Genomic DNA, 14276 nt, shown 5'->3' on the forward strand with positions numbered 1-14276 from the left:
GCTATGTGGCAATAGATCAACATGATGTTTTGCAACTGGGGTTAGCAACTTTTAATTTTCTTTCAATGCACTTTTTGAGAGAGTCAACATATGTGATGGCCAATCCATCCCATAACCCCAAACCCTTCCCCCCCTACCCCCCAAAAAAAAGGGCGGGTAGTTCTATGAGGTCTCTTGTGGTTGTTCCCACGACATTAAAATATCTCCTGTCTCCGTCTCTAATTTTTTTTGGTTGGGGGGGAGGGGAGTGGGGGAAAGCTTCATTGCATACTGGAAATAATTAAAGTCTGGACAAGTTTGAATCTCTCTCGCCTTCCTTTGTATTTTTCAAGACAAGATGCATCAGGAGCAGGTGGCGTAACGTGTTGCGGAGCTGAAGATGTCGAATCTGCTGCTGGGGCCTGTGCTGAATGTGCACTCTCTTTCCAACTACAGCTTTGGAACCAAAGATGTCAAGATGGAGAAGGACACCTCCGTTGCAGACCGCCTTGCCCGAATGAAGCAGAAGTACTCTCTGCTCCTTTCTCTCTATGCTTGAATTTTGCATCTCCTTCTTCGTGACACTGACACAAATGTTTTGTCTGTCAAGTTTTCTATGTGTGAGCTCATGCTCTCTTGTGTCATTTCTGTTCCGTTTCTATGCATGGCTTACTGCAACCTTTTGTCGGAGCTTCATTGACACCTGTGATTTTTGTGTGTAACAGCTATATGAAGGAAGGAATGCGAAAGTGTGTCGAAGGGATCCTCTTGGTAGCTATCGTCTACAGTTGAGAGAGAGAGAGAGAGAGAGAGAGAGAGAGAGAGAGAGAGAGAGAGAGAGAGAGAGAGAGAGAGAGAGAGAGAGTTTTATGTTAATGTGATGTTGAACTTCATGTTGAGGATGAAGGACCAATCAGATACATCATTGTCGGTTTGGGTGCCATTAATGCCATATAAAAAAGGTGCCGACCAGAAACCTTCTGACTGTTGTTGTGCCTTGTTTGTTCATAGTCCATTTGCCTTCTTTCCTTCCTTCATTTACTCTGGCAAGTTCTTGTTTCTTGGAATTCAATTGTGTAAGTTCCTTCGATGCTGACCGCAGGGTTTTGCATATCAACGAATGTTGCAACTCTCTTCACTTTCCTAGCGCAATCTGTAAATCCAGTCCATATGGGTCAAGCTCTTATCTCCTCTTGCTTAATTACCTCCACATCCTGCCATAATTAAAGAAGACACTTGGATGGTTAACTCAGATAACTTTTGTCTTGTCTTCTTGAAAATTTTCCTCTTCGATTTTTCCCAATGGTCTCTTGAGTCTTGTACAACGGTGTCTTGTCGTAATCAAAGAGTTTGCTGCTTGAGATTTGTGTTATGGTATGGGCTTTGCTTTGTTCTTCAGCTGTTCAATTCGAGATCAAAGTTGTTGGATTTAAAGTCTATGTCTGAGAGCATTTCCTCCTTCCTCTCATTGTCAGATAAGGCCATAGAGGTATTTCTCCCAAGTTGGCGGCTTATCTGCTGCGTTCATGGATGGTGAGGTTAACATGTGAGAAGAAATCCATAGGGTATAAGCTATATGCTGCTATCTTAAATGAGCTGGGAGTATCCTTTGTTGATGATCTTCTCCTCAATGTCACCCCGTTGTCCTAGGGGGTCGTCAGATGCAAGAGGAGGGATTGCCTAGAGCAGAGGAGAGAGAAACCTGCTTAAACGTAAGAGCATGCGATATGGCAAAACACTAGAGTGAGGAAAATGCTAGAGGAGAGAAATTGGGAGAGAGTATGATCCAAAATGTTGGCTAGGCACCGGTAATGTGCTATAGGATGATACAAGAGTGGGCACTTGAGGTTCTATTTGCCAGGTTGCTTAAGCTCCACAAAAACCCCTCGCCCCAGAAAAATGGGTGGGAGAATACTAGGAAAAATATGGAACTTTGCTCAAACATGGAAGCTAGTGGAACATGACATCGGAGAAAAATAACCTAGATTGGAATTTGGATCATAGTTTTTCCATACGTCAAATCACACATCGGACCCACACAGGTATGGAAGTACGGATTAGATTACCCGAAATTCCACACGTCAGATAGCCTACTACATAGGATGCTTAAAGGTCTACATACTACACCATGTTTAAAACTTTATGTTACAAAGTGATGATGTGGTTGCCAGAGAAACCCTAATTGCCGAAACCCTAATTGCTGAAACCCTAATATCTGCCAAAAACCCTAACGACTGAAACCCTAATTTCTGGCGGCAGAAATGACACTTGGCAGCACTATGGACGTCCGAAAATTGCGTCAGAAGTGCGGCGGATTTGGCATTGGATTTACGGCAGCTTTTTGACATGCTTTTCCTACGCATATTAGCAAGGGAGAGAGAGAACTTGTAATTGCTTTATTTACCAAGCAGTGGCATGAGAGAGAAAAGCAAAAAGAATTGCTTTATTTACAAGCTTTTGAGCTTTTGATTTTTAGCTTTTGGGGCTCTGCTTTTGGCATCCCTTGTAACTCTTTATAAGTGAAGTTGGTCTCTCACTTCTCAGAGCATCTGGACGCAGAGTCTGAGAGTGAGACCCAACCGCACTCTTGTACTTTGAACTCAGATTAATACAAAAAGAAATACCGAAAGGGACGCTAGTCTTTGGGGCCAATATCTCTAGGCACGGAACTCCGCCGGGCCAGTGTAAATCAATTGTGAACTGTGAATTGTTTTGAAGTGGTTATTTGGTGCTGTCGCGAAGATTCTTGACTTGGAGTGTCCAAGTCTGTTACAGTGGTATCAGAGCACGGCCGATTTCTACTCTGGGAAATACGATCCCAATTTTTTTTTGCACGGCACCTATGGCTTCATGCAAGGATCAGTTGACTCCCTCTGCATCCGGAGACGCGGCAAGGGATCACAACGAAGATTCCGGCAAGGAGTATGGCCCACCTCGGCCTACTCAGGTGGAGCGACGAGAGATGGAGCGTTGTCAATTGATTGTCGATGCAACAAAGATGATGCTCAATTTTGCGAAGGACCCAAAATTTGCAAAATATATAAGCGAGACTTCTTTTCAGGAAGTGCATGCGTAATGGCAGAAGACCACAGAACCACCCCCAAAACCCGCTCTCAAAAAACCTTCTGCTCACAAGAAATATTCAGAGAAGGATTTAGAAGAGGTGGTTGATGCACAAATTGCTCAGCTTTTTGATGCGCAAAACAAAGCTAAAAAGCACGGCAAAAAGCAAAAGAAAGGCATTGACTTCCCTGGTTATTTGGGTCGTCAGTCGAAATTTGAAAAGACAAAGAAACAGAAGAAGCGTGCTAGATTTGAAGAAGTACCCAGTTCTTCTTCTTCTTCTTCTTCTTCTGACAGTTCTTCTACCTCATCTGACTTGAGCAAAGAAGACCGCAAAGGCAAAAAGCGAAGCAAGAAACAATGCTTCGGAAAGGGCAAGAAAAAGGCAAAGAAGTCTAAATCTCGCCCAGTGAGTTCAGACAGTTCAGACTCTGACGACGGCAACTTTTATGCAAAGAAGAAGAATTTTTATAAAGCTAACCAATATGACTTTCTGGAAGATAAAAGCAAGAAGGTCCGAGTGTTTAAGGAAGGTGGACAGTCAATTAAATTTGACATGTTTTTGGGATATAGAGATGCTTCGAAGGCTTTGTCTTTTGTACAATAGTTTGACATCGCTTTCGCGAGAGGATGCTACTCAGAGCACTCTAAGATTCGGAGAGCTGCCTCTTACTTTAAGGGGAATGCTCGAACTTGGTGGTCCACGCTTCTTTTAAACAAGACTGCGCTAGTTAAATGGCTGAAATTTAAGAAGCTTTTTATTTCTTCTCGGCTGACTCAAGAGTATGAACGCGATATACGAACTGCTTGGAACCATCTTCGGATGACCAAGAAAGATACAGTGGACGCTTATTGCGAGAGATTCTGGAGCTCTTTCAGAGAACAGATTGAGCGGTTTACCTTGGGTCTACCTACAGAGATCCGAGATCACTGCTTGGAACAGAAGTCAGCTTCTATTCAGGAGTTGATGAGTCATGCGAAACAGGGTTTTGCCATTCACTCTCGCAGTCTGACCTACCCCACCGATGAGGTCATGACAAACGAGCCGAACAGACTTCAGCAAATGAAAGTAGAAAGAGAAAGAGCAACCCAGAAAAGAAGGATGCACGACCCAAGCTTACTCCTCAAGAGAGAGCTCGCTTCATCAGGGAGGGGAAGTGCTTTGGATGCGCGGAACATGGACATATCTCCGCGAAGTGCCCTAAAAAGACACAGAAACTAGAAAGAACAGAATGACAAGGACGACGAAAGGCTTGAGAGTTCAAGAGCAGCTGAGGAACGTGGAAGAAAAGGCAAGATGAAAACAGGACTTGTTCTAGATTGTGTGGGTACCGATCCCAACACAATGGACGAGAGTACAAAACTTTGCCGAGCTTGGGGCAAAGTGAAAGACCAAGAGGCCCTGATCTTCTTTGATGGAGGAGCCAATGTCACAAGGCGGGCATCACGTGCCAATAGAAAAGAACAGACCGAACAGACTTTTAGCACTTCAATAACAATTGAATTGAAAGAGATAGAGACGACACGGAGTGGCAAAATTCCGCCCCAGAGAGTATTGGCCCCAAACCTTGGCGCCCCTTTCGGTATTTCTTTATATTGCATCAACATAGTACAAGCGGGTACTCCAAACTCTGCACCTTCTCCAGGAAGCATGCTAGAGAATGAGCCCTAGCCTCATATTTAAAGGCCCTTGGCCTAAAAAGCAGTTAGAGTAAAAAGCTTTTAAAACTCAAAAGCTTCTGGTCCAAAAGCAAAGCCAAAAGCTGCTAGCGTAAATCACGGAAATCCGTACAGCTTGCCACGTCATCAGCCAGCGCAAAACGCGGAAATCTGCCCTTAGGGTTAGTGTTTCTGTAGTTTTAGGGTTTTTGACAGCAGAATTAGGGTTTCCAGGTTTTAGGGTTAGGGTTTCCAGAATTAGGGTTTCAGCAGTTATGGTTTTTGGCAGAAATTAGGGTTTGCAGGTTTTAGGGTTAGGGTTTCCAAAATTAGGGTTTCAACAGTTAGGGTTTCTGGCAGAAATTAGGGTTAGGGTTTCTGCTCTCGGGCAACCACATCATCACTTTGTGACACTTCTTCTGTTACTTGTTCTTCCTAGGGTTTAGGCCCCTCGGCCGGTAGCTCCGTTCTTTAGTAGGTGGACACGTCAATAGTTTGTTACAGCCAAGGCCAATTTCATTTCACCGGAATTGGCGGCGCGGCTCGAGATCACTCCCGATCGGATGGGACCACTTGCGGAGGCTGTTCTAGCGGCACCCGGCACGGACGTAGCCATTACACTTGTCAGTGGCAAACTTCGGTTGCATTATCAGGGGTATTTGGGGCATGAGGACTTTTACATAATGCCTTTGGAAGGTTGTGATGTTCTCTTGGGAATTCCCTGGTACCACAAGAACAACGCCGTGGTCGACTATCGGGCGAGGAAAGCGACTTTGACTACAGAGAAGGGCAGAACCATTGTACTTGACATTAAACTGAAGGGCGAGTCTGTCCCTATTGTATCGGCTTCGGCCATTTCTAAATTAATGAAATCCAGTTTGTTTGTTTACTCGATCTTTATGAAAGAATTGAGTGATGAGGATAGGACAAATATGTCTGAACTTGATAAAGAACGCCAAGATTTTCTCCACTCACGCCGATTGCTTCTCAGAGGGCCTACCAGGCGAGTTACCACTTGCTCGTTTTGAAGATCATACCATTGATATGATACCTGGAAGCACCCCACCGAACCGGCCACCGTACCGTGTAAGCCGAGCACAGAATGAAGAGATTATGAACCAAGTAAAAGACCTCTTGGAAAAGGGTCTTGTCCAGCCTAGTACTTCACCGTATTGCTCTCCAGTGTTGTTGGTTTTGAAGAAAGACGGATCTTGGAGAATGTGCATCGATTATAGAGCTCTCAACAAAATCACCATCAAGAACAGATTTCCGATTCCTAGAATCGATGATATACTTGACAGATTACAGGGATCCTCGTGTTTTAGCAGGATTGATTTGAAGCGTGGATATCATCAGATCAGAATTGCGTCGGGAGACGTCTACAAGATAGCTTTTCGGACGACTTTTGGGTTATTTGAGTTTTTGGTGATGCCTTTTGTCTTAACCAATGCTCCTGCGACATTTAATTGGATGATGGACATGATTTTTCGAGAGTACAGGCTATTTGTTGGCACTTTCTTTGATGGCATCATTGTTTTCTCCAAGAATGAGGCAGAACATAGAGATCATCTGTTGTAGGTCTTTCAGCCATTACGAGATCACAAGTTAGCGATTAATGCAAAGAAAAGTGAATTTTTCCTACCAGAGATACACTTTTTGGGACACATTGTGTCGGCAGCAGGAGTGCAAATGGATCCGGCCAAGATAGAGACTGTTCGTGATTGGCTCGATTTGAAGATTGTCCATGAAGTTAGAAGCTTCTTGGGACTGCGTTCGTACTACAGGCGGTTCATTCGAAAGTTTGCAGAGGTTGCTCCCCCTTTGCATATCTTGACACAGAAAGGAGTCCCTTTCTCGTGGGGACCCACAGAGGTGACTGCCTTTCAGACATTGAAAGAGAAATTGACTACGGGACCAGTTTTTACTTTGCCGGACTTGCAAAAGTCATTTGAAGTATATTGTGATGCTTGTGGTCGTAGTCTGGGTGCGGTCTTAATGCAAGAAGGCCATGTCATTGCTTACGAGAGTCTATTGTTTTCAAGGCCGGAAATGACAGCACAGATTTATGAGAAAGAGCTTTTGGTGGTTATCCATGCTCTTACTTAGTGGCGGCATTACCTACTGGTAGCGGATTTTAGTGTCTTTACAGACCATCAGAGTTTGTGCTACTTCATCACAGAAGGAGCTATCGGCAAAGCAGATGCGGTGGGCGAACATCTTGTCACAGTTTCACTTCCAGATTGTCCATGTTTAGGGATAGAAGAATGTGGTGGCAGATGCTTTGTCTCGGAAGCCGTTGGTTCTGGCTATTTCCGTGATACATCATAGGAGCTTCGAGGATATGGTCGATCAGTATGCCAGAGATACAGATTTTGCAGACGTTTTCACACGGATACGGGATGGGGAGACAGTAGCGGGATATTCCATTTGGGATGGCTACTTGATGAGAAAAACCATGTTGTGCGTTACACAGCCGTTGAGGGAAAAGGTTATGATTGAATGCCACTGTCCACCTTTTACGGGTCACCGCAGCATCGCTACCACCATGAAAGGGGTAGAGAGATATTTCTTTTGGCCGAGACTCAAGAAGGATGTGGAAGAGTTTGTGGGCAGTTGCTTGGTATGCCAGAAGGTCAAATTTGACAGGCATAAAGCACATGGATTGTTACAGCCTTTGCCCATACCCACCCGCCCGTGGGAAAGTATTGCAATGGATTTCATCTTCGATCTCTCGAGAACACAGAGTGGTCACGATGGTATCTGGACTGTTATTGACAGATTTAGCAAGCAGGCTCATTTCATTCCAGTGAAGAAAACAGTCCAGCCGGATCACTTAGCGAGACTGTTTGTGGCCTAGATCTTCAGATTACATGGCATGCCTGAGACAATTGTCTCCGACAGGGACCCCAGATTTACGAATTTGTTTTGGAAGGCAATTTGGGAGAACATTGGCACGCGGTTGCAGTTCTTGTCATTGTTCCACCCGCAGACTGACGGGCAATCTGAGATTGCCAATTGAGTGGTTCTAGATTTATTGAAGTCTTATATCTCTGTTCAGAAGACTCAATGGGAAAAGTATCTACCTTTGGTGGAATTTGCCTATAATAACACGATACGACGGGGAAGGCGCCATTCGAGATTGTTGAAGGTGCTACGAAGGTTCCACCCTTCCGAAGCACAAAAGATAAGATTTTTGAAGCAGATGAGTATATGCGCGACTTAGACACGGCTTTTGCCAAGGTCCGCGAGGCTTTGCAAAAATCTCAAGAACGACAGAAAAAGGCAGCGGATCGCCATCGTCGCGATTTGAAATTGAAGGAGGATGATTGGGTGCTCTTACGTTTTGAGAAGGCACGCTTGAGGAAGAAGAAGGGAAAGGAGAGGCTTTTTCCAAAGCTTAGTATGCGATACTACGGACCTTTCCAGATCTCTGAAAAGATCAATGATGTCTCCTTCCGACTGAAACTGCTTGACACTTGGAGGATTCACAATGCATTCCATGTGAGTCTCTTGAAACCTTTTAAAGGTGATGTGCGTGATGATGGGGAGCCCGATGAGCAACCCGAAGTGGAAGAAAACGAGGAGATCCTTGTTTCTGAACAGATTTTGGCACATAAGGACACAAAGAATAAAGGTAAAGTCCGAAGGCGGTTCTTGGTTAAGTTCAAGAACTATCCGGCATTAGATGCAAAGTGGATGGAGGAGGACCTAGCAGATACTCTTCAGATTGTGAAACTTTACCTCGAAGCTTTTGGTTTAGCATAGTCTACTCCAAATGGAACCCATAATTCAGCTTGGCAGGAGATCTGGTGCAGTGGGATGCACAAGAGGGGAGTTACTCCGCTCCTTTGTCAACAGATGCTCGATTTTGATACTAGAGTCATTGATGTCTCTTTGAGCTTCAGGGATATTGAGAGCTGATAGTATTCTGCTGTATGACTTTATGAAACGGAATTCCTGAATATGAAATTGATTTGTTCTTGACTTGTTTATAAGTGCAGGTGCTGATAGATGAAATGATCAATTGGTCTAATTGATCTCGAATAGACATGGTTGCAATAGGGGTTAGTCAATCGGGCATCGATGAGGTCCCGACTGGATCTAGATGCGATTGCTAGCTACATTGCCGATACATCATGGTCTAAGATCCGAATGAATGTTGAATGTCATGTGATGTCCTTGATGTCGTGTGATGTGACTATCGATCGGTACATGTGCTAGATGTGTGTTCCTAGTGCGTAGGTACTAACAGTCAGTGTCTGCTAAGACGGTTTATGGCCTCTGTCTGTTTTGCAGGCGTAATCGAGGGCGATTACAATGCTTTCAAGAGGGGGGTATGTCACAAAGTGATGACGTGGCTTCTAGAGAAACCCTAACTGTTGAAACCCTAATTTTTACCAAAAACCTTAACTGCTGAAACCCTAATTTCTAGCGGCAGAATAACACGTGGCAGCAGTACGGATGTCCAAAAATTGCTTTGGAAATTGCAGCAGATTTGGCGCTGTATTTACGACAGCTTTGACATGCTTTTCCTACGCATATTAGCAAGGGGGAGAGAGAGAGAACTTGGAATTGCTTTATTTACCAAGCAGTGGCATGAGAGAGAAAAGCAAAAAGAACTGCTTTATTTACAAGCTTTTGAGCTTTTGATTTTTAGCTTTTGGGGCTCTGCTTTTGGCATCCCTTGTAACTCTTTATAAGTGAAGTTGGTCTCTCACTTCTCAGAGCATCTGGACGCAGAGTTTGAGAGTCAGACCCAACCGTACTCTTGTACTTTGAACTCAGATTAATACAAAAAGAATACCAAAAGGGGCGCCAGTCTTTGGGGCCAATATCTCTAGGCACGGAACTCCGCCGGGCCAGTGTAAATCAATTGTGAATTGTGAACTGTTTTGAAGTGGTTATTTGGTGCTGTCGCGGTAGATTCTTGACTTGGAGTGTCCAAGTGTGTTACACTTTATACACAAACACAAAACTTTAGAAGGCATATAGACAAAGAACAAAAAGTGGAGAGATGGAGCCTCAAGGCTCAAAGTAATGAAGTAACCTCCAGAGTCCAAACAAAAACGAGTCAAGACTTCAAAAGCAAGCCAAAAAACATTTAGGAGTGTTGTCTTCTGAAGCCAAAACATAAGTAGAGACTAGAGGCTAGAATCTAAACTGTAGAGTCAACACCATAAGTAGAGGTCCAACACCATAAGCAAGCGGCCAGGCGCAGTGAGCTCTAACTCTCACCATAGCTTACATTCTCATCGTCGTAAGTGGCGCCGTGATCACCACCATGAGCATCAGCATCATCCTCGTCCTCGTCCTCGTCCTCATCCTCATCACCACCAACGGAGCATGATGTCCCAATATGACCGGTACCAACAATGGAAATAGACTTTATCGCATCTATAGTACTCTCTGCAATGGCCTTCTGAATCTCTTGCAAGGCAAGCAAGCTGTCCTCATCTTTTTCCTTATTGAGCATTTCCAATGTGACCTCCATCCTCTCATAGCCGCGCTCTTTGATTTTTGATATGAGCCTTAAGTTCGTGTGTATGTAAACAAGCTTCTCTGTATGAGATGGGAGTAGCCTATTTCTTCTCTTGGTATGAATGAGAGAGAAGATGCTCCAATTTCACAATGTCCCTTGAGACAACACCCTTAAAGCAAGAGCTTGCAAAGCGGGTGTGCAAGGTCCAAAAGTTTCCCACCATTTCACTCCCTCTTGCATCTTGTTTTGATCTTTTGCAATTGGATGAGCAAATGACTTGCTTTCAGCTTTATAAATGTCAAACTCATCAATTAGGGTGCCTTGCAAGGTCAAATCACCCTTGGTATACCTATCCAAGAATGTCATCCATCCTTCATGCACCTCGCCATCACTTTCTTGCCCTCTTCCTCGCCATATAGGATGCAACATGTATCCAACATAATGTAATGGGGTGGACAGTCAGTTAAATTTAACACGTTTTTTGGTTTTTGAGATGCTTCGAAGGCTTTGGCCTTCATACAGCAGTTGACATAGCTTTCTCTGGAGGGCGTTACTGAGAGTACTCCAAGATTCAGAGGGCTACTTCCTACTTCAAGGGAAATGCTCAAACTTGGTGGTCCACGCTTCTATTGAACAGGAAAGCACCAGTTAAATGGCTGAAATTTAAAAGGCTTTTGTTGCTAATTGGACTATTTTCTTATTTTTAATGATTAAATCTTTTTTTAAGGATATTTTATTATGTGCACTAAGAACTGTTAAAAAGATTGTAGCTACAGGAACTGCCATCAGGAACGGGCAACTCTGATGTGTCATTTGATGGGTGACGATAAACATCGCGAAGGAGTTTCCGTAAGTTCGGTGGAAAGGGCCGGGTTACGAGTGCCCCTGATGCGTCACATGATGGGTGACGGGTGCATCAGTAAGGGGCATCCCGTAGGCTAAGGAGGAAATCCGAACTGAGTAAGAAAATACGCGTAAGAACGCAAGCACAAGAATAAAGATGGGTTCAATGAAGCTTTTTACGAAAAGCAGGAACAATCGCGGGAAGGCAGACGCTTTCCCGCGAGGAATCTATGTTTGCATTGCATTCGTGCATGTGGTTGCATCCAGGGACGCTTGGGAAGTGTTGTTAAATGCATTGGTTTTAACTTATAAGGTTTTATTGAGTTTTTGGGCAGGTTCAGACCAATTTTAAAATATGCCGGCCGCCCACTTAATAAGTGGGCAGCCACTTAGAAGATAAAGCAACAAAACCAGCCAGCGAATTCTCTCTCCCTATTTCGGGTAGAACAACGCGCAAAAAAAAAAAAAAAAAAAAAAAAAGGCGCGATCTCTGCGCGAGCAGTTATTCGTGCCGTGGCCAAGGAGCTATAAAAGCACCACATGCCCTCACTCGCGGGGGGTACCAACATCAGCAAGAGAAGACTCTGCCGCAAGAGATCGCGAGACTACGAAGCACGGAAGTCGCTTTTCCTGCGCAAGAGCGACAGGTATCTATTGTGGATTCGCCATACGAATTGTTGTCGCGTGTCTGTGTGGTTTGTTTTGCAGGAATCTCCCGTCTCACGGGAAGGCCCTTCACGGGAAGTACGGCTTCACGCCTAAGTCCCTTATGGGAAGGTACGGCTTCACGCCTAAGTCCCTTACGGGAAAGTACGGCTTCGCGCCTAAGTCCCTCACGGGAAGGAACGGCCTTGTGCCCAAGCCCTTTACGGGAAAGCATGACCTTCGGGTCTAAGACTACAGAACGGAGGGGTTTCCTCGGGTTCTCGTGCTTGTATAAGAATTCTCCCTGAATAAAAGAATACTCTTAACGGGGGGGGACCGGCCCATCTTCTGGTCCCCAATACTGTGTCAATCTTCTCCCTTCTCTCATGTTTTCAAAGAATTATAATTTTTAGATTTTCTAAGTGCTCGTGTACGCTCCCGTTTTGTGGCAGTGGTATCAGAGCTCGGACTCCTCTCTTTCTCTGCAAAGAAGGACGATTCCGGGAAGAACGGGAAGAACCATGTCGAGCCAAGGGAGAAGCGTTGAAGAGGAGCTTCAACAAGTGCAAGCTCAGCTTGCGGAGTTGCAACAAAAGAAGGACGATTCCGGGAAGAACGGGAAGAACCATGTCGAGCCAAGGGAGAAGCGTTGAAGAGGAGCTTCAACAAGTGCAAGCTCAGCTTGCGGAGTTGCAACAAATCTTACTGTTGCCAGACGTCCAAAAGCTTTTGGGCGGAATGAAGAAAACGAATGGAACTGATGCAGTCAAGCATCCAGACAACACTGTTGGCTTGAGACCACAGGAGGCAAGAGAAGAAGAACGTGCCGAGGTGCACAAAGGATCTTCGGATCGTAATGAACGGCCTACTCCAAGGAAAGGCCAGGAGAAAGCGCTCTCTTTGCTAGACGAGAGCAAGGACATCTCTATCTCATCTCCATCTTACTCTCCTGATTATACTTCTACTTCTCGATCATCTCGTCAGAAGGAGGAAGCCGCTACTACTACTACTCTTCATCAACCTAAAGATAAGCCTCGATTCAAGAAGCATGGTCGCAAGTCTCAACATCGCATGAGAGTCTTCAAATCGGGCGACAAGGACATCAAGTTCGAAACCTACAATGGACGGAGAGACATCTCCAAAGCACTGTCCTTCATCAGACAGTTTGAAGTCGCCTTTACCAATGGGCACTTCACAGAAAGATCCAAATTACGCCATGTGGGGATGCACCTCAAGGAAACGACAAGTAATTGATGGTTAGCCAAGATTCTGGAAGGTTCTTAGGCCAGAACTTGGGAGAGCTTTAAATCTGAATTTTATGAACAATTTCTTCCGCTTGACTTCGAGCAGGACATACGGAAGGAATGGGATTGGCTTGCCCAAAAGGAACATGAAAAAGTAACGACCTATGTGGACAAGTATTGGTCGGTTCTTTTGAAGGTCACTCCCTTCATGAAGATTGCCGACGAGGAAAAGAAAAGAAAGTTCGAAGCGGGTCTCCAACCGCAGCTTCGAAAGAGTATGAAGGTGTATCCGCATGATACTCTTCAGAGGATGATGGAGTCAGCAATCATTGCTGAGGATTTGCACTCAACTGGGACGCCCAGAAAGATGGAGCATAGCACTTACCGTGCAAGACAAAGAGGGGTCTACGATGACCAAGGGGGCCAAGGAAGAAAACGTCCTCCATCGAGGGACGATGATCATTCTAAGAAGCCAGAGGGCACTGGCAAGCGAACTAAGTATCTTTCTCCTACTCAACTTCAAACTTTCAGAGAGGAAGGAAGATGCTTCTACTGTGGCGAGAAAGGACATATGAAACCGGACTGCCCGCTAAAACAGCAACGGCAAGAACAAGCCTCTACAAGGCAAGAGAAAGCAAGGAAGGAACCCGCACCACCAAGCTCGAACTCAATTCCAGATGTTCAAGGAAACACTTCCTGATGAACTCCCTTCGGTACGCCCGGAAGATCACCGCATAGATCTCATACCGGGTAGCTCGCCTCCCAATCAACCCCCTTAACGGGTGAGTCTTGCTCAGCAAGAGGAAATTCTGAAGCAATTCAACGAGCTTCTAGAGAAAGGGTTAGTACGGCCAAGTGCTTCACCCTACTGCTCTCCAGTCCTACTGGTGCATAAGAAAGATGACACGTTTCGAATGTACATAGACTATAGGTCTTTAAACAAGATCACAATCAAGAATCGCTTTCCGATCCCTCGGATTGATGATATACTTGATAAGTTGCAGGGTGCAATTGTCTTCAGTCGCATAGACTTAAAGAGTGGGTATCATCAGATACGGATCGCCCCTGAGGATGTCCATAAGACTGCTTTCCGCACAACCTTTGGACTATATGAATTTTTGGTAATGCCTTTCGGCTTGACCAATGCTCCTGCGACATTCAATCGCATGATGGACCGCATTTTCAGCCCGTATCGAGCTTTTACGGGAGTATTCTTTGACGACATACTCATCTTCTCTAAGTCAGAAGAGGAACATCGGAAGCACTTAGACTTAGTGTTTCAAGAATTGCGAAAGCATGAGTTGCATGTGAATGCAAAGAAGAGCGAGTTCTTTCTCTCAGAGATACACTATCTCGGCCATATA

At 44.9% G+C, this 14276-nt stretch overlaps 1 protein-coding gene across 1 annotated transcript in view; it reads left to right on the plus strand.

The window, feature by feature from the left end:
* The first annotated feature begins 277 nt into the window (after positions 1–277).
* LOC147452026 (Cleavage/polyadenylation specificity factor, 25kDa subunit) overlaps positions 278–14276 on the plus strand; it is a 67286-nt gene continuing 53287 nt past the window's right edge. Inside the window, exons 1-2 of the mRNA XM_086517856.1 lie at positions 278–507; positions 705–750. Coding sequence (XP_086373982.1) covers positions 380–507; positions 705–750 — 174 coding nt within the window. The 5' untranslated portion in view covers positions 278–379. The remainder of the gene's footprint in view (positions 508–704; positions 751–14276) is intronic.

The sequence above is a fragment of the Adiantum capillus-veneris genome, chromosome 8, assembly GCF_014529385.1.
Source record: "Adiantum capillus-veneris isolate H3 chromosome 8, ASM1452938v2, whole genome shotgun sequence".
In the NCBI taxonomy this organism is placed as follows: domain Eukaryota; kingdom Viridiplantae; phylum Streptophyta; class Polypodiopsida; order Polypodiales; family Pteridaceae; genus Adiantum; species Adiantum capillus-veneris.